The 24,063-nt window shown below is 51.4% G+C and overlaps 5 protein-coding genes across 5 annotated transcripts; 2 read left to right on the top strand and 3 right to left on the bottom strand.

Annotated features, from left to right (window-relative positions):
• Nucleotides 1–107: 107 nt before the first annotated feature.
• ALTATR162_LOCUS827 (uncharacterized protein) lies at nucleotides 108–908 on the top strand (the record flags this gene model as incomplete). The annotated part of the gene is made up of 1 exon (XM_043308421.1): nucleotides 108–908. The coding sequence occupies one exon, from the start codon at nucleotides 108–110 to the stop codon at nucleotides 906–908; it is 801 nt and encodes a 266-aa protein (XP_043164356.1).
• A 990-nt stretch (nucleotides 909–1,898) lies between these two features.
• Nucleotides 1,899–5,831, bottom strand: ALTATR162_LOCUS826 (uncharacterized protein; the record flags this gene model as incomplete). Its single annotated transcript, XM_043308420.1, has 2 exons — nucleotides 1,899–2,913; nucleotides 2,971–5,831. The coding sequence occupies 2 exons, from the start codon at nucleotides 5,829–5,831 to the stop codon at nucleotides 1,899–1,901; spliced, it is 3,876 nt and encodes a 1,291-aa protein (XP_043164355.1).
• A 2,551-nt stretch (nucleotides 5,832–8,382) lies between these two features.
• ALTATR162_LOCUS825 (uncharacterized protein) lies at nucleotides 8,383–10,346 on the top strand (the record flags this gene model as incomplete). The annotated part of the gene is made up of 3 exons (XM_043308419.1): nucleotides 8,383–8,626; nucleotides 8,678–9,075; nucleotides 9,126–10,346. The coding sequence occupies 3 exons, from the start codon at nucleotides 8,383–8,385 to the stop codon at nucleotides 10,344–10,346; spliced, it is 1,863 nt and encodes a 620-aa protein (XP_043164354.1).
• A 1,228-nt stretch (nucleotides 10,347–11,574) lies between these two features.
• On the bottom strand, nucleotides 11,575–14,112 carry ALTATR162_LOCUS824 (uncharacterized protein; the record flags this gene model as incomplete). The annotated part of the gene is made up of 1 exon (XM_043308418.1): nucleotides 11,575–14,112. The coding sequence occupies one exon, from the start codon at nucleotides 14,110–14,112 to the stop codon at nucleotides 11,575–11,577; it is 2,538 nt and encodes an 845-aa protein (XP_043164353.1).
• A 3,888-nt stretch (nucleotides 14,113–18,000) lies between these two features.
• ALTATR162_LOCUS823 (uncharacterized protein) lies at nucleotides 18,001–23,947 on the bottom strand (the record flags this gene model as incomplete). Its single annotated transcript, XM_043308417.1, has 6 exons — nucleotides 18,001–18,418; nucleotides 18,470–18,822; nucleotides 18,871–18,999; nucleotides 19,047–19,306; nucleotides 21,774–23,330; nucleotides 23,380–23,947. 6 exons carry the CDS (start codon nucleotides 23,945–23,947, stop codon nucleotides 18,001–18,003), a joined length of 3,285 nt encoding a protein of 1,094 aa, XP_043164352.1.
• Nucleotides 23,948–24,063: the final 116 nt, after the last annotated feature.

Raw genomic sequence — 24,063 nt, 5'->3', positions numbered from 1 at the left:
CATGCAGTGAGCGCATCATACCTCAGCAGATTATTGTTCTGTCTATACGGTCCAAGAACAATCGCATCTTCCCTTCACTTGTATTGTACAATAGCTAGACTTGGAAAATGTCTTCCTTCTTGCTCTCTTCGCGAACGGTATCGCGCAATGTGATGCGTCGCGGCCTTGAATTTCCTGTACTCGATTTCCTCGCCCCAAGTACCACATGCTGCGCACCACGCCAAACGTCACGCCTCTCCAGTACCATATCAGCACCGCAACCACCACCTTCACAGTCCGAATCCCCGCAATCACGACCCCCGCTACAAACGCAGAAAGATGGCAAACCAATACGGCCTCTTACACAAGAGCAGCAAGAGTTCCTCTCCTCCGCATTGAGAGTGAATCAGACGGGTGAACTCGCCGCCATCCTGATATATGCTGCCCAATCGCCAGTCATCACACGGTCACACCCGCACTTGCGACCACTTATGAAGCACATGTACGACCAAGAGGCAGGCCATTACAAGTTCTTTAACGAGGTCATCTCGAAGCACCGCATACGGCCCACTGCAATGACACCCATATGGACGGCTGCGGCGAGCATGCTCGGATGGTCGACCGCTGTCATGGGTCGTGAGGCAGCCATGGCCTGTACCGAGGCTGTTGAGACGGAGATTGGCACCCACTATAACGAGCAGGTCCGAGTGCTGTTGGACTGGGCAAACAAGTGTGAAGAGCGGGGCGAGAGTCTAGGGCCAGAGCTGGACAAGCTGGTGGTTGAGCTCAGGAGGATAAGAGACGAAGAGTTGGAGCATCTGGATCATGCGGTAGAGAATGATGCCAAGGAGGCAAAGCCATACGACTTGCTCACTGAAGTCATAAGAGGAGGCTGTAGAGGGGCCATCTGGGTGAGTGAACGTGTGTAATGTGATTAATATGACTGAGATGATACTTGTACATACTGTAACATATCGGGCAAATGAGTCTATCTTGGAAATCGAAGGTCATACTTGGGTGAGGGCTTCTTGTGTTGCTGAAATCGCTTCCTTTATTTATATTCGCTCTTCGTCACCAACTCAGTATTCTCGCTTTTCCATATCACTCTACATGCGTGTTTCAAGGTTGATGTTGATGTTCGTGTTCGTATCTACGCACATTCCTCGCCCACTGCACAGTTTCCTCCATTTTTCTCTCTCACCTTCACCTCAACTCCCATTCCACCGCAAACGCTCTCTCACCACCATCACAACAACACCAGAACACAACCGTTTTTCTATCTAAAAACTTGTTATTAGGAGTTATAGGAAACCTTAGTCGCTCTAACTATATATTCCACTAAATGCCCCAACTCCCCATCTATCCATCGCGTGGCATAACTCAATGCCACTCCCACTCGTGGGGTTAGATGTGCCTCTGAGTTCGACACTCCGTATTGTCAACTCAAGCCTCCAAAAACAGATGAGGGATTCAAGTCTTAGTGTATAACAAGATGTTATATTCGGAGTGAATCATCGCTCGGCGCGGGGTAGGGGCGCGAGTTAGAACAGCAGGGAAGGCCGACCTGCCTGTCAAATCAAGTTTTTTTGCTCTTTTTTATTTATTAGAAGGAAAGAAGGAACATAGGAAAATACAGAAGATACAAAGTTGAGATAAGATGCTGTGCGCTGTCGCAGAGTAGCAGGCAAGTTTTTTAGCACTCACTTATAGCAAGATATAGTTATCGCTGTACCTCGTGCTACTTTATAAGCATCCATAGCACGTAGTGGCAAGAGTGGGAAATAGCAAGAAGTAGAGAATTGCATAAACGAAAAGCTACAATAAGTAATGGCTATCTAGAGCACATGATTACCCAACACCAAACACCGCGTGACTATATGCTACCAGTAATCCAAAACACACAAGACGTTAAGCGTGCATCATTCAAACCCACCACTAAGATCACCAAGTACACTCCTCAACCCTTGTTTTCGTCCACCCTCGACCTTCTTCCGGAGTGCTTCCTTCCTCTTCCCTTCTTTCTTCTCTAGCAACGCCCTACGCTCTGCCTCTCGTGCCTGAGCATGGATGTTACTCCTTCCAGTACCACCTCTCCTCACACCACTCTCCTTGGGAGTGCTGCCGCCCGCTGACCGCTCGCTGCTGACAGACAGATTACTAGTCGCCTGGCGTATGAGCGAAGGAACGCGGAATCCAGGTGTTGCGGCAGCACGAGACGCAGCGTGGAAGGCCAGGTTGGAGTCTGCGCTTACAGACTCCTCGACTGTGGATTGTCGGCTCAGAGTCAGACGGTCGATGATGGGTTTCCGCGACGCCGGGACGAAGGCGGGTTCTTCATCATCTTCGGCGTCGGAGAGCTGAGAGTCTGGTACTATAATGCGTGGGTCTTCGATGAGCTCTGAGATGGAGTGTTTGACATCATCTGCGGTGAGTGGCTTGCGAACGAGGTTGTCAGAAGCGGTTGTGCGGCGCATGTGTGGAGGTGGCCGGTTCTCTTTTTGCGAGTCCTGAGTCTTGCGCTTGAGTGGGCTGGTTGGCGCTGACAGGTTTTGAGATTCAGCCTGTGAGTTTGGAACAGCAATGTCATCACCTTGGATATTCTCCTGAGACTGCGAGTCGTTCATGTCCAACTCTTTCTCAGGCATGTTGAGGTAGTCGTACTCGCCCTCGTCGGCAAAGTCAGCCAATGTGTTGAAGAAGGCCTTCTTCTTGTCGTCGTCAGCGAGTGCCTTGACCTTCTGATCTTGCAACAAAGCGTTAGTTTGCTTTTGAAATGCAGCGCGCTTCTTTCGCTGGCGGAGCTCGGCCTCGTCTTCAGAATCGGACATGTCGAAACCGTCATAGCCGCCACCTTGCCTGCGGAGGCCACCCTTCCTCTGCATCTTCTTGTAGAGCTCAGTGAGCTGCTTTTCGTCGTCTTTCTTTGTCTTGTCACTGCGTTGTATTAGTATGGGCTGAGAATATAAACATAAAGGCGGAAGTCAAACTTACGCGTAGAAAGCAGCAATCTGGCGCTCATCGACCTTGACGTCGTTGTGGTCGATCATGTCCTTGAGGTCTTCGTCTTCCTCGCCTTCCTCATCGTCACTGGCTCCTCCAAGCCCAGCGTACTCGTCTTCGGACTCCTCGGCTTGTTCCATGACAGCTTCTCTTGCCATACTCTTCTTCTTGTCGAACTCTTCGGCCGCCTTCGCCCTCTTAGCCGCTTGCTGCATTTTCATGAAAGCATCCTTGCTAAGCTTAGGAGGGCGTTGGATATCGTCCTCGCTCTCTTCCTCCTCAGCATCAACCAAGTCTTCTTCAACATCGGAGAGCTCAACAGCTGCTTCACGTCGTCCACGCTGGAGTTTACCCTTCTGCTTGATTGGTGACTCAGCAACAGGCATCATGACGGTGTCGATTGTCGATGGTGGCGGGGCAAGGCCTGCTGGCGATCGAGAGAAGGAGAAGCCTGCATCCTGTGTGGGTTCAAAGTCCTCAACCTGCGTTCGCGAGAAGGTGGGAGAAGTCTTGACTACTTGACTGATTCCCAGGCTGAATTGCGACTCGTCACCAGCCGGTGCGTCCTTTTGTGGCGACATTAAAGACTGACTGTTGGGCACTAGGAATTCTGAAGCCTGGCTGAAGTTTGCGCCGGGCTGAGTGTCAGGCAAGTTCCGTAGGAAGTCCAAAGAGTCTTGTTCAGTGTTGACGGCGGCAACGGGCTGCGAGTCAGACTCCAACTCAGCCATAGTGCCTGCGAACATCTGCGTAAGCCCTATTCCGGCGTTGGCATTGCCAAATCCAAAGGCAGCCATCGCGTCGTTTTGAGTTGCTGGTTGAGTGGGTGTGACAGGCTTAGGCGCTTCAGCATCGCCCTCTTCATCGTCGTCGATGACCCGGTTGCGGGCACGATTGATCGTTTGCCTTCGGACAGGCGCGACCGCATCGTCGTCATCCATGTCAGCATCGTCGTCGACGTGTTGGGCTGGCAGCGTGTCATTTGGCTCGTCGTCTTCATCAGCCATTCCATCGATGAGAGCATCCACATTATCTGGATTACTTGCTTCATCTTCACCCTCGTCTTCCATTTGCTCATCCTCTGAGCCCGAAAGTACGACGTCAGCTTCTTCCTGGTCCTCGTTCTCCTCTTCATTGGCGTCTTCTTCGCCACTACCGACGTAGTCGCCATCCTCTTCGTCGCTAGACGGGAGGTCGTCTATGGTCTCGCCGTTCTTCTTTGCCTCCTTTCGCTCCATCTTGGCTAGCTCAAGGTCTTCCTGTCTCTGCTTCTCGAGCATTGCCACCATGTCGTCGATTTCTATCTGGCGCTTCTCTCTCTCCTCTTCGGTCTCAGGGTTATGACCTCGCCTAATCAAGTCGGCTATCCTCTCCTCTTTGGCTTTTGCGGTTTGTTGGCGAGCCTTCTGAGCTAGTGTAAACTCCATCTCACCACGAGTGACTATTTTCTGTCCCTTCTTGCCCTTCTGTGGTGATTTGACCAATTGAGCGAGAGCACGAAGATGTACCAGTGATCCCGCCTCGTTGTCCTTCTTTGTGGGCAGTCGGTCGAAGACGGGGAATCTGCTCTTAGGCTTTTCTACCTGCAAATCATCATCCGAGTCCGAAAGCTCTACCATGTCATTGACCGTAACCTCCTTAGTGTCCACCACAGCTTTATGCACCGTGACTGGTTGTGTCTTTTTCATCCAAGGATGTATTGGCAGGTGTTGAAACTCGGGTGCTCGCCCTTTGCCTTTGTCAATCTTAGCGGGTTCAGGTGATTGGGCTTTACTCTCGGTTATTGTGGTAGACACATGCTGATCCAGTGGGGCATTCTTCTCTTCCGGAGCATGTTGTCTAGGGGGGCTTGTTGGTGGCGTATCGTGGACCTGGTTCACCTCTGCGTCAGAGGATGCCAATGCTGAGCTAGGCTCTGGTGTTGGGAGAATTAGTACCTCGGCGCCGGGCGCTTGATAGTTGAACTTCTTGAACAGATCCTGTGTCGTGAAGCGCTTCTTTGTCTTGGCTTGGTGGGTAAGCTGCATGTTACGGCTTATGCGCTGCTGGTCGCGGGCCATTGCCTCCATAGCCTTCTTGCCAGCTCTGCGAGTTGGCTTAGCATGTTGTGTAAGCCGCCTACTGCCCTCGCCGTCTGACTCGGTCCCTGAGGCCTGGTCTGCTAGCCGCCGTGCAATCTTCTTAGGTTTGGTTTGTTGTGCTTCTTCCTCTTGTTGCTTCGCAAGTCTTTCCTCTCGGATGCGTCGCACTCGCTCTTGCAAGTCGGCATTACGTATAGGTTGTGAAGATTCGTCCGACTCCGACCCAGCATTCGCTGATCGCCGCGATGGCTTCTTTACTGGTGATACATCTGGAGTGACAAAAAGTCCTGGTGATGATTGTCGCGACCGTACGGTTGGTGACGCAGATGCTCGAGGGCTTGCAGTCTTTGTCCGGTGTGTAATGGGTTTGCGGGTGTTCGCTCGCACGGGCATTGCGTCCTCATCTTCGTTACTTTCGATAATAGCCATGACTGGTACTTCCTGCTGTGCTTCTTGTGGGGCCGCCGAATGTAATATTGATGAGTTCTTGCTGGCGGCTAGTCGTTTCTTCATGAGTTCGTATGCGTCTTCCCCATCGCTCTCGTCGTCCTCATTGGTCTGCTCTATGACCTGCTCTGGCCGTGTTACTGTGGACGGCTTCGCGGTGATTGTAGGGATTGCATCATCTTCAGATGCGGAAGCCTCGTTCTCAGATTCGGCTTCGCTCTCTGACGAATCTATGACAGGTTTGCGTAGAGCTGCTAGCAGCTTTGGCCGAGGTTTTGCAGACGCGTCTGTCGCGCGTCCCGGTGAGGTTTGCGCTGATGTCATGGCTGGGTCTGATAGTTCCGTATTGAACCCGTATCGATATGAGCTCGGAGTTGCTGTTCGCGATTTATGGCGTCTCGATACGTGGTGGTTGCTCTAGGTGCAGGCCGCGTAAGGTCTTCGTTGACGTTACTCGGGAGGAAATCCAAATCGTGGCGTATGACGTAGTGCTAAGTGCGCATTGCAAGAAATGGCAATATGTTTAGAAAGATGGGACTGATTTTGCAAGGCTGCATACGTTCAATTGCAAATGCACATGGCGGGGAACTGTCGTTGTTGGAGCACGCTTGGACTACGCGTGATTCTGGAAGTCGCGACACGCGACGCGACTTGCGCTTGCCACATGTGGCTCGTAAGTGCCGGCATTCCTTTTTCGCGCTCCACCACCCCATCAACATTACGATACTGCCGATAACACATCGTCTACAAACAACGTCGCAGCTGGCGATGTTTACCGACATACCGACTGTACACACTTCGTTGCAGAAATTCGTTTTCCATTGTCTGAGTGTACCCACCACTCACAAGGCCCGCTAGAATTCTCAGCCGAAAACCTCTGCTTCGGCCACCACCAGACATGACACAAAGCTACTCGTCGTCGCATGTGTTGTGCGAGCAAGCTACATGGGATGCATGCGGCCATAGCCTGGAAGAGATTGAGTGCCTTGGTTTACCATACCACATCCCGACATGTCTGTTTACCCATTTACCCTAGATTTCGATCGCTCTTCCAATCATCGTGGTGCGCCTCCGAGCAAGAAACGAACGGAACGGCCGCGTCGTGAACTAATTGGGTAATTTGATCGCAAGCGTCCACCAGGTGCGTCTGTACGAGTGCCTCAGCCTTACGCCTCGTTTCTTACCAAGCAGGTATCTAGACCCGCTGCAGGAGACGCTCCGCTACACAGCTCACCATCAGCATGAATGCAGGCTTCCATGCAATCTCTCCATCCCGTCGCCGAAGGTTCGAGTTGGCCTGCACGAGATGGAGGCCTGATCCCGTTTCACGGGATCTGAATCACCTTCGCGTACAATACCATCTGTGCGTGAATCAGAAGTGTTGATGACCCCACCTATTGCTAGCCTCTTGCTTTTTTGACTTGATGCATGGGAAAGTCACGGAGTGTAGGAGTTGCTTCGCATGAACTCTGGCACTGCCTGGATGGATACCTCGGGCACGCACCTGCGCCGCAGAACACCCACTTGGTCAGCTGATCACGATGATCATACTCGTGGTCGGTCCTCTTTACTGCGGGCGCGTTTCGACTTATGCATGTTGGTGGTCATAGCAGAAGAGCAAGTTGACATTTTACAGACGTCTTACCTGTTGCGATCGGACCATCGCGTTCCGCCAAAAATAGCACCCGTTCTTCGTCGGTAACGTACCCCAGAAAGACCGTTGCCAGCCAAGCAGATCTTGCAAGGGCCGCTTTCACCTTGACTGCTCGCGACCATGGCTGGAGCGATCATTCGACCTTATGCGGGATCTGCAGAACTCCTTGCCTTATCTCGCGTCTCAAAGATGACGACAGACGTGAGGAACAAGCGCCTAACACGCTACTACGCGTACTATGAAAGAGCGCGATTGGTGGCTTTTGCCGAAACGAACACGATGTGCTATAGCAACTGAGCCATTGACGCAACCATCGACAAAGCACCTGTTGTTGTTCACGGAAGTGATTGCGAAACGCTTCTGGCTGATTTTTCTAGTATGAAGTTATCGGACCCCTTCCGAAAGCCACGCTCCTTTTTTGCAGCACTGCAGCCAGAACCACACTCTTCGCAGGAACGCATACTGAGACGAATTTCGGGCCAATGACCGAGTGCGCTCTTCTCTTACAACGCGATGGATCGTAGATGGTGGGGTGAGGAGTTGGGCTTAGATCAGCTCTGATGCAAGCGACGGCTCCAGATGCCTTTTACGCGTTCAACAGCATGGTGGAGCAGTACGACAGCTTTCAGATGGCGAGCAGATGCACGTTTCATGTGGTCTGCTAAATTACCCCTGAGAATGCGGCCCTAGGGTGGTAGCGCTGGGGTCCCTGCAGCGCCGTCGCGACGATCTCCCTTAGAGCATCGCGACGCTCGACGCGTCCATAATTTGAGATGGCGATAGGAGAGTGTGATCACCGAGGGCATTATTGTCGACTAGAGGGAGTCTTTGCATAGTGGGAAACTCTCCGTGCCATAGTTGCATGCTCTAGTACCGGAAGGGTGTCGGCTAGTGGCCAGGCATGCGTGCCTGCGTGCCTGCATGCCAAGGCAGTCTCTTAGTGCCCTCTTGAAACCCGTGAAACAGACCACGGGTGCTGCACTTCTAAACAAGAGCCGTCCGTCTCCGCCCGGGAAATTGGACGATCAATGTCTTCCTGACGGCCTAAGAATTGAGCTTATACCCATCCGTATACCTTTGTCAAAAGCTTCTCGAACGCTTCCATTTCGCGCGCACTCGCCTCCCTTTCATAGTACCTAACCACTGCTCTTCCCGCCCAACACGGCCCGTGAACCACCAATCTCCGGCATGATACTGGCTTCAGCACACACATAGGATAACATGGAGGCCGACGACGCTCAACTTTACGGATTCAGCACTCCTCAGCAGAGCAACTCCTTCAAGCGACCGCGGCGCAGTCTGCAAAGCTCCACCCCCTTGAGCAGCGTGACCGAGAGCGTTACTTCCTCACCCCGTCATTCTGGCCAGAACCAGTTTGCACCTCAACTCTTTGACCACGTCAATGCGCTCAAGCACCTTGACGACCAGCAAATCCTCCAGCTACTATCCGTTGCGCGCAATGGAGGTCAGTCGACATCAAGCCCTGGCGGCGCGTTGTTTGCTCACGCGTATCCAGATGGCATGCGACGTTCGGCCGCCGACCGGTCGTCTATGTCGACCGTCGGAAGCCGCGCGTCCTCATACTTGAGTGTCCCCTCCAGCAGAGTACCCAGCATGCTATCCGACCCGCGCTCGTCCATCGCATCTACCGACTCATCCTTCACACACTACAGCGCCGCATCCTCGCGCCTGTCTACCGCATCCTCAAATCGACTTTCGACAATATCCACCGCATCGACACCCGCGCCCAAGAACTTTGCCTGCACGTTTTGTGACAAGGCCCTCAAGTCGAAGCCATATTGGAAATCGCACGAGGAGGAGTTCCACGAGCAGCGACTTACATGGCGATGTCCCGATTGCGAACAGATCTTCCATGCTGGCAAGCGTTTCCGGGAGCATCACACCAAGCTACATGTATGTTTAATATCATTTCTTTTTCCCGAGTTCCCGCTAACCGTTGATAGGGCTGTGAGCATTGCAAGCAACCCAGGGAGAGCGGACAACCCACAAGCAGGAAAGCATCACCATGCGTCAAAAAGTACGAGATCGTTATGCACGACAAGGACGCTTGGGGTTGTGGCTTCTGCGCTTGCCTCTTGACCACATGGGAAGAAAGATGCGAGCACATCGCGCTTCACTTTGAAGAGAAGGGAGCTTCCAAGTGGAACTTCACCAATGTCGTCCTTGGTCTGCTAAAGCAACCTGAAGTCTCCAACGCATGGAACCAAATGATGCTGGAACGCCATGGAGACGAACACAACTGGCCGTCGTTGGCGTGGGAGTCTAAGAAGTGCAACCGTTTACGGTACAAGCTCGAAACCAAGTGGGACACACGCGTCTTCGACATCGAGAAGTTGGTGCAGGACACCTACGACTTGGCGGAAATCGAAGTGAAGGACATCGTTGAACCTACCACAGAAGTCACCCCCGAAGCCACGGAGTCTGTTGACAACAGTCAAGGCGAGATGGTGGAGTTCAAGCTGGAACCATCTGACTTCGGCACTGACAACAGGCTTCATAGCTCTCACGGACTACCGTCCGAGCATATGATGATGGACATTGATACGGTGGAACCCCCGCAGCCGATGCACCACCAGGAAATGCAGCCATCGCAATGGCCCGTCAGTACTGATATGTCTCATAACAGCATGAGCGCAGCAACTTCGATGGGCGGCTTCGGTGCTTTCGACACCACCATGACGTCGATGCCAACGGATTTCTCGCAGCCCATGGCGCAGAGCTTCCAGCCACAGCAACAAAACTGGTCAAATGCCGGCTTCGCGTCGACCCCTGACCTCCTCAACTACCAGCAACCAGCGCAATATATGAATTACCAGCAGCCTAAAGAGATCGTCTCCGTACCCACCTCGCAGTACGCCAACTTCGCGCACTACCCCCGCCAGAGCCTCCCGCCCAACTTCTTGCAGCAGCAACAACAGCAGCAACAGACGCCCAGTACCCCCACTTCGCGTCGATACGTTCCCAAACTAATTAACATCTCGAACAACTCGAGCCACCGTGGTGTGCAATTGGAACAAGCGCCACCCCCACCACCCAAAGACGAACACCAGAACCGCTTCTCTCGACTTATTATGAGGCGACGACCGAGCAACATTTCCCAACACAGCATGGTCTCGCACCGTGATATGGGCGGCACATGGGGCGACGTCGACAATTGGGGTTGACTCTGATTCGTCATCTCTTTCAAACCGCGCATACTTTGCGCATAATAACACGCAATCTCCTGCATCCGGCTGGCCCGGTCTCGCACACCACTCTCCTTAGAAACAAACAAACCATAAAGCACCGCAAAAGGTGACTCCGAACCTCGTTGTTCGTCCCTGGGTCCCGGCGCTACCATCCGCCTTGCACCCCTAGATGAAGCGAGCTACACGTCACCTCAACGGAGATCGAAATTACCCATCTGCAGCTTGTCAGCTCTTTCTCCTTATTCTTTTTTCCCCTTACGTATACAAATGTGTTTCCAGCGGGATGGGATGAGGATATACCCATATATGCAGCGTTTGCTTTTCATCATCTTGTTGTCGTTGTCGCCGCCGCCGCCGCAACGTAGTTTAGTGTCTTGTTGAGTGTCCATTTTCGGTTGCAGCACCTAATACCCCCCCTTTTCATGTTAACCTTTCGAGCGACGTGATTGATGTAATGATGGGGATTGGAATGAAATTTGGACTTGGAAGGGCAGATACCATATAGAGCTACTTCAATGTGTTTCTTAACTTTGCACATAAAACCTGTCTTCTGTCTGCCATGGTGATGATGAGATCTGTGAGTAGTATTGCACTAGAAACATCACGTTGCAATCTTCGACATCAAGGTTGAATGTAATGATTGTACTCTGCAGGGCTAGTATTCGCCATCTCTAGGCACCTTCATATCACCCATGTGACCACTGTTCGCTGTTACAGGCAGGGTACCCATCCTTCAACCATACATCGCTCTCATCTCTTCTTTTCCTTCTCATGTTCGCTCATCGAGGCAGTGTACCTATTTTTCCTTTTCCGTCCCTCTTCTTCATGTATGTTTTGGATGCGTGAACCGAAACGTGCATATGAGCACGTCTCAACGTCACCTTCCTTTTTTATGTTTGCTCTCTCAAGCAGCTGTACCTTTTGTTTCGTTTCATTCGTATCGTGTTGGGGTTGAGAAGTGAATATGATTCTCCATATCAGTGGGTGTATCGTTGTTTGGTTGAGGTTACACTTGGCTAAGACATGCATGTGATGCTCTGTCTTACCATGTGTGTGGTTTCTCGTCGTAATTTGGAAAGCTTTCGAATTTGATCGCAGCCAACTGAGACGTGCATATGATGCTACGCCTTTGCATGTGATGTGTCGTATTCGATTCACGTTGTGTGGTGTGTGATGCGTCGATGTTGTGAAGGTTGTGCCTTGCTCAAAGATTCACACCAAACTTCTGAGCCGCTTTCTTCCATGTATCACTCATAGCCAGACCCTCGCACTCCCTGTGGGCCTTCACCAGTCCATACGTAGGAGACGGCTTCGGTACCGCGTCTAGGAATTGTTGCAAAGCTGAATCGTACTCGCAGAATATCCTGTAATACTTCTCAACGATCTCAGACGGAGTCGCGGAGATCTCGTCATCGTCAAACTCGTCCGGCGCTTCAGCAGAACTCAGTGCCAAGTCCATGTCGAAGAGAGATGTTCCCAGGCTTGCGATGGTCTTGAAGGCCTGCATGATCTTGTGCTGTTCAGAGACCTCCAAGAACTTCAACCACTTGTTGTCGTGGAAGAGGTACTTGGTAAGGCGCTCATTGGCGAAGTCGATGGCTGCATCCTTGACGATAGCGTTGAGAAGGTGATACGGTCCGTCATCGTTGCGACCAATGGCATCTCCGAAGTTGATCAAGTCGATCAGCATAGAGACATGTTGCTCGCGCTTCGATTCCGGCCGCTCGTACAATCTCAGTAGCTCGTGGAACTGAGCCTCAAGGTCCTTGAGCTGGGCCTTTCCAACCTTGGACATGCGTAGGACTCCGTGCTTCAGCTCGTCAAAGACAATGACTGCCTTCCTAGGCGGAAAGGCCTTGTTGAGGATCTTGCCGATCTGGCTCGGCTTGCGCTTTCGTCTAGCGACTTTGTTGGCCTCGGAGACGACCTTGTCGTTTGTATTGACGGTAGAAGCAAGGACTTTAGGCTTCACGGGCCCTTCTTGCTTCTTGGCTGACGTGACAAGAGTCATCGTCTTTGCCAACCTTGCTTCAGCCTCCTTCTCCATCCGATCAAGCTTCACTTGTAGCTCATTCAAGGTCTTCGACGTCTCTTCAGCTTTGGCGATGAAGGCCTTCTCTGCGGCCGCCTGCCGCGACATGTCTGCTTCAAGCTTAATTTGAAGTGCCTTCAAAGCTTCCTCTTGCTTGGAGACGGAAGCCTCGCGCTCATCGAGCTCCTTTTGCTTGTTGGTCATTGCCTCCCTCATAGAAGAATTGTTCTTCTCGAGGCTCGCGATTCGCTGGAAAACCTCGTCGTTCGACTGGTTCTGCTTCATCTTAGCGTCAGCCCTCTTGGCTTCGGCCTCGATCCTCGCAGCCCTCTCTTCCTGTAGGAGGCTCAAGATCATCTCCAGCGTGCCATCATTGGTAGATCCTACCACGGGGTCAGTCTTCGATGGGGTGGAGTCCGGAGAAGACACAGCCGACGACAATTCGAGTTTATGAGGAGAAGCGTCTCTGGTAGCGGAACCTGGAGACGACGAAGAGGCTGACGAATCTGGTGGCGATGTCTTCTCTATGAGCTTGACGGATACAGACTCGCCAGCAGTGCTCTTGAAGAGCGCAGATTTGGACTCCAGGAGCCCCGCCGGTTGTTCTGGTGCTGTGGCTGGGCTGAACGAGAAAGGTTGATCTAGCGTCTTCGCTCCAGCATCAAGGTTGCCGAAGATGGACCCACCATCGGAGTTGATGAAGGAATTGGTCGTTGCTGGAACTTTTGGTGTGTAAAAGTTGAAGTTTTTAGGAACGGCTACAATTTTTTTGCCTATTGCTGGTGTCCACATGGGAGCGGCAAGGGCAGAAGTGGGTGCTGGCTTTGCGGCGTTTGGTGTTTGTTGCGTAGGAAACCAGTCGAAAGTCAAAGGCGCCGGAAAGCTAGTAGTTATTCCAGAGAGCTTGAAAATGGAAGCGCTGTCGAAGTGCGAACCTACTGACTTCAAACCGACGTTCGCTTTCTGGTTAGGTCCAACAGCGTCGCTGGCAGTGGTCGCGCGACCTATGGCAACATCTCTTTGTGGTTTGCCTAATACTGCAGATGAAGCATGGTTATTCGGATTGCCAGTTTGAGAAGAGAGTGAAGTCTTGGTTGTGACAGTCTCGGAGGTTGCCTTCTCGATAGATGATACTGTTTTCGCGTCGGTTGATGGCACTTTTGATGCGCCATTTTGTACACTTGCAAAAACTGGGGTTGTGTCGGTTTCCATGACCTCCTTTTCGTTGGCTCCATCAGTAGCAAGTAGAGCTGGGTCAATGTCCTGGTAGCCCGTCTCGAAATAAGGGGACTTGATCGCAGGTGGTGACGCATGAAATACAGGGTCACTGCGAAGAGGGACAACCTGTACTGTGGGTTTCGGCTGGGGTGGGGGCGGTTGAGCTGTAGAGACGTTGGGTGTGTTGGTCTGTGAGTAACAGGTGTATCCGCGCAGCCAATTCGAGAAATCTTGCCAACCGGTTGGAAGGTTATCGCGGATCTCCTCGATTCTGTCCTTGAGAGCTGAGACCACTTGAAGATAACCTTCTAGACTCGTTCTGCTAGTCCACGCTGTTTTCTCGATCTCCCTGACATACTGTCGAACAGTCGCGTCTGCAAGATTGAGTGTCGGCTCAAGGCAGTCGTTAGGGACCTTGTCGCGGCATTCGGTGAGCAGCTTTAGGAATGCCACGGCATTCTGTTTGCGCTTTTCGGGGTCCCTTTCGTTCATGGCGTATCTTGTATCGGGGTTGACTGTACGATCTCGTGAGCTGATTGTCCCGTGTAAGAGGTATAGAGGGTTTGGTAACAAAGGACAGTCAAGTTACAATGCAATTGTACAAGACAACGTGGTAGACTATGACATCGAAGTGAAAGGGAGAACTTACGTCTTGGCGCTGGATCGCTACGCTACAGAAGTAGGAAACGTAGGTGTTGGCGCGGAAACTAGAGAAGCTCGCAGATCGCACAATCAGGGGATATTGAGCAAATGTCGTCGACAGCCTATGTATAAAGAAAGCTGTAGTTGGGTGTGGTAGAGGCTGAATTGTGTTGAAGAGAAAGGCTTGAGCGTAAGCGGGGGCCATAGAAACGCGAACGGAGGTGACGGCTAGTGAAATGAATAGCACACAGACTGTGAAATGTAAATCAGCCGGATAGGCTCCAGCAGGTGACGGTGACGGTGACGGTGACAATGATTAGCCTTCTACGCTTTCCGCAGAGGATCTTTCACTGCGCTCCATGAGAACTCAGCGACATCTGGATAAGCCACTTTGCTCCTGATTGCGAGAACACGGTAAAAGTGCAACATATTTGCCATCAATTGCTCAATATAGGCGTTCTGAAGTATGCTATCTCCTAAGGCATTCACTGTTAACAACTTTGTCCACCAACATGGCTTGTTGGGTGCAAGCCATTGCAATAAGGTGTCACCATTCCGTAGATAGGTACCCAAAATATACCGCAAGTCTTTCCTGGTGTTATTATAATACCGGCGCTGATACGGACTGTGCTCCTCCCAGTGCTGTGCATATAGTTGCTAATATGCGACTTGTCGAAGAGTGGGAGAAGGTGTAAACCTTTTGCACGGTTCCAGCTTATGAGGGGGGTCGATAGTATGTGTACAAGAAAATGATATGAGAGAAAGTGTATAGGTAGAGACCCTGCTCGATAGTGAAGGCTTTGCGGTGCTGTCTCGTCCCCCCTGGCGGTCGCTGGTCCTGGGGTGGCCACATCCAGAACACAGGAGCGACAGCTCCGATCCATACGTTACGCATTAACTGAAAACCTGTGATCGAACTCGAACTAGAATTTTCGGTAATCTTGGGCGTGATGCGGTGAATAGAAGGAAAGAAAGAAAGGAAGGAAGGGTTGGTGTTGACGGTTGGATCGGCTGGCCCCACTTTAGACGGACCGGACCGACACGAACCCTCCGCCCAGGTCACAGAACGTCTGGCGTCCCTTCTCTTTTCTCAGTCAATAGAGATCCTTCCAATTCCTCTAGATGGGAGCGACATATTAGCTCATTGATAACCTGGGAATCACTAGTCACGAATCAAGAACATAACTATTCCAAGGTTAGGTTGCTATCGGCGATATGCGCTCTCAACTGCATGGACAGCGATGAACAGAGTACGTACATCCCTGTGTAGTGGTATGTCGGTGGGGTTACAACGTTGCGCATGCGCATGCTTTTGGAAACAAGTTATGTAAAGCAGGCACATGGAACCATTATTCAAGGCAGAACATGCAGATGGGGTCTACATGCAGACTCGATCCGAAAAGCATGTCTTCTATAGCCAGTATGGCGATTGCAATGCGCCGGAGTGGGCGGGATGCTATTAATCCGTGACATTTGTGTCGAACAGTCGCGGTATACCGAGTAAAACGACGAAGTGAGAGACGTGACTGAACTTGTAGACATTACAAAAGATCATTATACCTGCACTTCTCATCTTCGAGCTCGTGCTTTCGGCCGAGTAGGTAAGTACGGTATAAGCAGGTCGATGAAAACCGAAGACAGAACCAGAATCTAAAAGTACTACAGTCTCAGCGTATTGTATACAAGGTGAACCTTACGCATTGCGAAGAACAGCAGGATTGACTTACGCAGCAAATACAGATAACCCGTATGACCACTTCATGACATCGCAACCATATCGGGTTGGCAACGATGCCTCCGCACATCCGTGCTCCAGATACCAGGGCCGTAGACTGATGTGTTTGGGATCTGAAAAGTCGCCCAAGTCTTGGATATATGCACTATATATCCATAACCCTGCAAGTATGATGTCGTACAATGCGTTTATCGTAATTGTAGTGTAGAAGTCGAGAACCTGCTTGCTGAAAGAGATGATTGAAAAGCGAACGAGCCACATGAACAGGGTCACGATCGCAATGCATAGATTGCATAAAGTACAGCTGCTTGAGGTGTCAGAGTTCCAAATTACTGTCACATTGAGGACATAGAAACAAACCTTTCATCCCATATTAAAGGTATAGACGGCGATTCGCGATAATTCGCATAGTCGTACACACGTTGATGGGGATCGGAGTTCCAGCCTTTAGCGCCGCCTTCTTGCCAAAGCACTGTCCGGAACCGATCGGGATATGTAGTTGCGAAGAGGGAGAGAAGCATGATGGCTAAGATCAGATCAAACAATGTGGCGCCGAGAAAGATCAGGTAGGGGTTGCGGAGCATGACGAGCGATACAACGAATGACGATCGGATTTATCCTACTATGGGCTCTACAATATGGAGCTGTGCAATGAGAACTCTTATATCATTCGAGAGATCAGTATCGACAGGGAGTATATGCGCTAAAGCAATGTCAGCTCACTTGTAGTCTCAAGTGCTCATTTGCGTTGCGATTGTGGCAAGGTCCAGAAGAGAAACACTTCGGGTCGCGACTGTTCTTTCCGCCTATAAACGGTAGACATGCAGTAATGTGGTGGGGACTAATACTATATTAGTGGGTTAGTTGCGTTGTCTCTGCATAAACCCGACTTCCGGCGGGAATAAACGCCAAGCAAAGTCGCGCAAATAGCCTCATGTTGAACTTTGAAAAGACACACCTACAGAACGCCATACGCAACTGTGTGTACATTGCGACAGGTGAAGTGCGCAAGAATGCGTCCATATCCATGTGCCAGTTCTCCAGTCGTACGGACACCATAGTCCTTCCCAGAGGCACTGGTCCGCTAGAGGCGAGACTGGCCATGCTGGGAGTCGGATGATTTGACACATGTATTGTCGTACAGCCTGGCAGTTGCGCGGTTATCGCCATGTTACCTCGGTGAAGACACCAAGAAGACCATAAAGTTCTAATGCAGAAGAAACGTGATTCGGTCGTTGAGACCATGTCCATCTATATCGTACAAGTGCGTATGCTTCTCTACGCTTGTATCAGCCACACCGATCAGAGCTAGCTGCGCAACGATGTGTGTGCTCACCACGATGTCTGCACACCAAGCATCGTAACCTCCTCCAAACTCCTTTCGCTTACATCCCGTACCATCCAACTCTTACTGTGCGCTTCAAGCTCTCCTAAGCCTGCCCAAGCTCCAGTTTTCACTATGCTTGCTGCTCTCATCATGGTCCCCGATATTCTGCCACGCGGCATTGGCAGCCTTCATATCACCTTTGTTGGAGATCTCACTGCTTCGTGGCCGCGTTGTCGGGTTTCTTATAGGTACTCACGTCTCCTGACAACTCTTTCTGATCCTGACCTTTCAGGAACCACCCAGTCGCGAACCCGACGAAGAAAACCATGTTTGCTTGATAGGTATAGCGCAGCAGTGTACCAGGGTGAGGATTTGGCTTAGGGGCCATGGCGTATGTGTGATATTCGAGCGAGGATGGTGTGGTGGGGTGTGTTCCAAGGATGGCAGTGACATCACAGGCAAGTGTTCTCGCTCGAGCGAACCTGACTCTGCTTGACCGTCCCAAACTATTGGCGCGTACCTTAACGGCAACACTTTTCAGTCCCGAGTCTTGTAATGGCGTCTCATGTTATCCGAGAGCTCCTGTGCTATGCGCCTGCCTCGTGCATCAACGTTGCAAACTTCAGACCATCACCCTGAGTCACTGCCATGTCGATTCTTTGCCCTAATTATACAGTTATAGTCGATCTAGATTATACTCTTTCGTTACTTTGATCTCGTTCGCTCCCAATGAGCTCAGTCTCTCGGTAGGATCCGTCTCGCTGCTCAATGTAACGAAAGCAGCCGCTTGCGGTTTCACGCCCTGCGGCATCCATTGCGAAGGTGGTGCATTTAGGTTCGATGTCGATGAGCCGTTGCTTGCTGTCCTGAATTTCATCCGCCGGAGACCGATGCCCTCATCGGTGGCGAGTGGAGGAGTTCGGCGCCACGAAGGTAGGGAGCGGACGTTGGGTACGCAACAGCAGACGATACCAACAGCGACTTCGATTGGGGAAAAGCAGACGCGCCACCATGACGCACCGATCGGGTCTTCGTCGACGTTGCCAAACACGTCGATCGCGCAGTCAATACGGAGGACAGCTAAGATGGTACAACTGCGTGGTATCAGTAAGGGCCACTCGTGTCGGACCTTTGGCTTCACTTACAAGCATCCAAGGAGAAACAAAACCATCACCCACAACTTCTTCTTCCCGGAGAGTTCAGCTGCAGCTATGGCAGGCAATGGGGCGAAGAGTATGATACTGTTGAAGAACACATGCAACGACCCGATGATGATGCACGACTTCTTGCTTTGCAGTTTACACTCTCCTGGTGGATGGCACATACTGATCCAACCCGCGAGCGACCAAATATACCAGATCGCGATGAGTGCAATAGATACGTAACAGGCGATGCGAGCAACCACCCTCTTCTCGTACAGTCGGAGGTAGGATTTTGCGAAAGCCAATTGCACGGTCGCAATGGATGTGGCCCAACAAATGTCAAGCGCGAACTGCATCTTGAAAGGCTATTAGTCAAGCTTCGACGGACGTCTAGTTGAACATACCCGCAGCCAGAATCGCTCCACAACGTCAAAGTTCTTCGTGGGGTCGGCCTTGATCTGATCGCTCGTCAAGCCTTCTCCACCCAAGAAGACCAGCACGTAGACTAGGGCAACTACGACGAAGCTCATAGCCTGCGAGGTGTCAGCATAGTATCACAACAGGGGATTTGTAGTCGTACCAGAGCAGCCACCATCAGCGCATCTTCGCCCAAGGTATTGACCCGTCGAACGCTCCTTGTGTACCATCTCGCCGCTACCACGGCCGACGCCACCACAAAGCATATGGTTGGCGCGATCAACAAGGCAAGTTGCTTGCCATTCACGATATCGAAACGATCCGAGTTCTTCCCCGCCATGTTCAATGTTATCCACCTCTTCTTCACTTCACCGCATACCGGGCGCTCGTCAAAGTCGTCAAAGTTGTCGAGAGAGGGGCGAACTGGAACTAGGATTAGAAAAGCCCCGAGCGGAGCGAACGTATGTAGATAAAGCCAAAAAGGCGATCCTCCCAGTTGCCTGGTCCGGAGCACGGTGCTGTCATGCACTATGCTCGTTGGGTCCGCCGTCTTCAACGCCTATCTGGCAGGTCACCTAGGGTGCCTCAGCCGTGCGGCCCATGCGACATGTCTGCTCACGGCCATTCGGGAGTCAAAAGTTAGTTAGGGAGCATGGAGGGGGCCGTGCTCTGCGTTGCTGATTTGTCGCACATCAGACGGTCCGACGCGGAACACGGCTAACCTGCATTGATCCTTGCTAACCATTTACTTCTGATCCAATCGAGTTGCCTTAGGGCTACACACCAACACGCGCCTTCCATGGGGGGCTTGTTCTTCAGGAAACCGATACGGCTAATGTGAGCTATTGCAGGCCAAAAGTAATATAGCACGCTGCCAGGTCTTTGCCATATTCTGGTAGGTTTTGATAGTAGTTTCACTGTCGTCGAGGCGATCGGTTGGTAAGAACTAACAGCAGGCTATGGGCGATCCGCGCATATGTCTGCATCATTACGTGCGGGGTTGCCGAAGCGTGGAAGCTGAACCCCCCGAGGCGACGGTTGGCATCCCCTATCGATCACGCAGCCCCCAGGCTCAACACCGCGAACTGAAACAAGCCGCCGAGTCGGCCGTTCTTCGTCGCGTGGCAGCTAGGACATGGATCCTGCGCAAGCGAGGTGGCGCCTTCTATCGTGACCTAGAACAAAAGTCTTTACGTAGCAACAAGATTGTAATTTTGCTTCTCAAGTCCAGCACACGTAGGGACAGCATTCATCCATGCCACATGATTAGTTCTCACACCTCAACAACCCCACGGTTCTCGCCCAACGCCATACACGCCTCGAGGACACCTCCGATTCATTTCTACAGCGGACCGATCGCGCTCCGAATAAATCTCCGACGTTATACCGCATGCACACGCGTGCGACGGGAGAGTTTCCTGAATGATGTTCTGGAATCACACCACATAAAACTATATCTGGGGTATTTCCCAGCCATTCGCTGCCTTATTGTTTCGGCCCAAATTCTGGTGTTGACGTCACTTTTGATATTGAATCACCGGCATAAGGTAAACATCGGGCAATGTAGACTGCCTATCACAGCACCTGAGTAGGAGGCGAGTAATGAACTTCACGTGCATGTGCTTATCTGGTACAGCCATAGCAGTGCGAGTACTCAAGGGAGAAGGGATTGGCGAATGAGAAGCGATGCATTCGAAACTACCCGTATACCACGCACACGCGAAAACCACGGGTGGAGACCCTCGCGACCGTCAAACAAGAAAACCACAAACGCGAAAATTCAGCCAGGAGGCTCTCGGAGATTTCTGATCCCGGCGCACCCAAACTCCGAAGCGTACCCCGGAGGCCCTTGCATAACTCCAGAATCCGAACCCTTAAAAAAAACCCTGGGCCTAATCCGGGGCCTGGCACAAAGTTGTCCCAGTTCATATGGTTCATGTGATCCTCCAAAGGGAAGAGTTCCGTCCTGCACATTGGGCAAGAATTGTGGTTCTCCAACCATGCCTCGATGCATGTCTTGCCGAAAACGTGACCGCAGGCATTTAGCCTTGCTCCGACTTGCTCCTCTTGATGGTGGTGGTGATGAGGGTGGCGATGATGGTGGATGTCGGAGATGTTGTGATATGTGTCGACTTGGTCGTCGAGGACTTTGCGTTCGGCTTTGCTCAGAGGCTTGTGATCAGCCTCCGAGGCCTCGCAAGCGAGGTCTTTCAGACAGATGCTGCAGCGATCTGCTGGGGTGGAGGGTTGGAGGTGAGGTGCCAAACCGGACTCATCGAAAGCGGCCTTGGTGGCGTAGACGGGCTTGGTAGTAGCCATGTTGATAGTGATGGTGATGATATGGTAAGATGTCTTGGGTAGTGGTAGTAGTGGTAGTAGTGGTAGTGGTAGTAGTATTTCAAGGTCGTTGTGATGGCTTGGTAAGATGATCCTCGAATACTAGGGCTTGGGCACGATGTTTGCTGAAGAAGAAAAGAGAAGGGAAGTGCGAGAGAGAACGGCTTTTATTACAAAAGAGCACAGACTGTGAACCTGCGAGCGGCTTCCGAACCATACTGTCTACCCCGAGATCTGCCGTACCAGCGGTATCACGATACTATCCATGCCTTTGCGGACCTATGAAGAGATGTGCATACTCATCACACGCTGGCGAATACCTCCGGGAACCATTAAAACATCAGAATAGGATCCACCCTATTCCGTTCCATTTTACCGGAAGAGTCATACATCCACTGGCCCTATGAGAAAAAAGATATATGCATGACATATGAAGCAACAATTCTAGGCTCCTCCATCATTACATCAACATGGGCATATTTTCCACAGCAGCCAAGGTACCACAAATCCATTATTACTATATACACACTCTATAAGGCCTCAAACTTCTTACCCTGGGACCTACTCAGGCCTGCAACGGCTCCGAAGGCGATCCTACCCACACTATCCGTCGGTCTCTCATCCCCAACGAATCCCGGGCAAGCAGCCATGGTCTGTTTCCACTGCTTATCTCCCTCAGCAGCGCTCAGGATATCAGCATAGACCGTCCCAGCCTTGACCATGGCCGCTGCACCCAACCACGGCATAAACGGCTTTCCGTATACGGCATAGATGGCAAGCGCTAGCAATCCAAGGAGGTGAGCTCCGAGGAAGACAGAGCCGATGATGATTTCTGCAAGCGTTATCGCCGTCTTTTTGATTGTGATGCCTGGGTCGACAGCCACCCTCCGGCTGTAACGGTAACGAGAACTGTAGCTTCTGCCTTGATCCAGCCACTCTTTGTTAGCGAGGAAAGCGCCCACGGTAAACGCTTCTCTTGTATTGGTTTCCTCTGTAAAGGACGTAATCCAGTCGCGCACTGTTGCGAGAACGGCTTCTTCGTCACGGTGGTTTGAATCCCCAAGACATCCCGACTCGCTTGAACTCATGGCATAGTTAAGAGGCATGGACGAAACGCAATTCGGGCTCCAGGGTATATACCATGAGTCATATTCAGGATCGTATACCTTGGTTAGATTCATGACAAAGGCGGATGGGTTCGAAACGCGTTTCTCGATGAAAGAGCCTTCACCAAAGAGGGCCAGTCCAAGAGCAGTCAGGGGTCCGATATGACTTCCTATGGTCTGCGTGATATTGCCAGCATATGTGTCTTCGGTATCCCGAGCTGCCACGGCTTTGCCCCAACTACTGTATGAACCTGACATCCATTCGTCGGTTAAGGATGGCAGAGAACAGTTATCGAGTAAGGGCCCGGCACGGTTTCCATTCTTGGCACACGGAAGCTCAAAGTAGCCTAATGACGATTTGGCCGTTACTTTATAATAAGAAGGGGTATCCATTCTGTATGGTACTGATACGTTAAGATAGAGTTCTTCGGTGATATCCTGTCGGTTGTATGTAGCTTGCCAGGGCGTTTCGCTTATGTTCGTAGGCATACAAGCCGTCAAATCGGTGTCGTAGTAACTGCTGTAGTCATAATCGGTGTCCTGGTAATCTGAACGTCCATGATACTCTGCAAAGAACAAGCCTTCTCTGTCACGAACACATTCGCTTGGCCATTCGGCAGCAGTCATGTTCGCGTACGTAATCGTTGTGTTGATGCGGGGCGCGTATTGAGGCTCATCGTAAACACCGGTGTTGAAGTCCGAGACCAAAGGTGTGAACCAAACGTCTGAACCTGAATCAGAGATTAGTTCGAAACTCCCCCGGTAGTCGTGGTAAATGCGGTCAGCTTGCTGCTTGACCCAAAGGAAAGGTTCATATTGGTCCTCCTTGGTCGATTCCAGGATGCTACGGAGTCGAACAACTAGTGGGTTGCTATTGCTAGTACTACCGTTGATCAGAGCAGGCAGATCAGGAACATGGTCGGTGTTATAAAAGGTATCCTTAGTCGCGATCTGTACGGTGGTAACTTGGATAAAGGTCTGTTGAAGGATTTGGAAGACCGCACCTATATTTTGTTCAACACTGGCTTCTCACTATTATACACAAACACATACCGACTAACGTCAACCCGAAGGCAATGTACAATGGCAGGCTTCCTACTTTGGAACACATAGTCCATATGCGTGGACTGATCCAGCCTTGATCGGCAAGCGCCATAGTCTGACGAAGGTTCAATTTTGTTCGTGCGCCACTGGCTTGGATAAAAGCAGCCAGGGCCATGGAGCAAATTGCCGATGTGATGGGGATAGTGAGCAGAGCGACGACTGCTTGCAAGATCTGCGCCGCTCTGACAGCATTCTCGTGTTTAGTCAAGATAGCATCCCGCTCACTTGCATAGCCCATTTTTTTCGTGTAATCCTGCTTGCTTCCAATCGGTCGGTTGCTTGCGATACACAACACGGCCCACGTGAAGGCGGAAAGTGTGGCGTAAAAGATGAAGACCACCAGCGGCCACAGCGATGTGTTTAGGGTCCTGACCACTGGCTCACGGACGGTCATGGAAGACGCTCTCGACAAAAACCTTGGCTCATGAGTGGTTTCTGGGACCTTTGGAGCGACCGTATTCGGATGGCTTGTTTCCTCCCTAACGCTGTGCATCTCATGCAATTCTCGTTGTTCCATGTTTGCTGTGGTTGGTTCGATGTTGTTGAACACCTTCGAAGAGATGTCCAGGAAAATGAAGAATCCGATAATTCCTACATCCTGCGCTGTACAGGCAATGAGATAGTTTTATTGAA

This window comes from Alternaria atra, assembly GCF_907166805.1.
Source record: "Alternaria atra isolate CS162 genome assembly, contig: 21, whole genome shotgun sequence".
NCBI lineage: Eukaryota > Fungi > Ascomycota > Dothideomycetes > Pleosporales > Pleosporaceae > Alternaria > Alternaria atra.
Note: the sequence above shows the minus strand (reverse complement) of the source record. Positions and strands in the feature narration are given on the sequence as shown.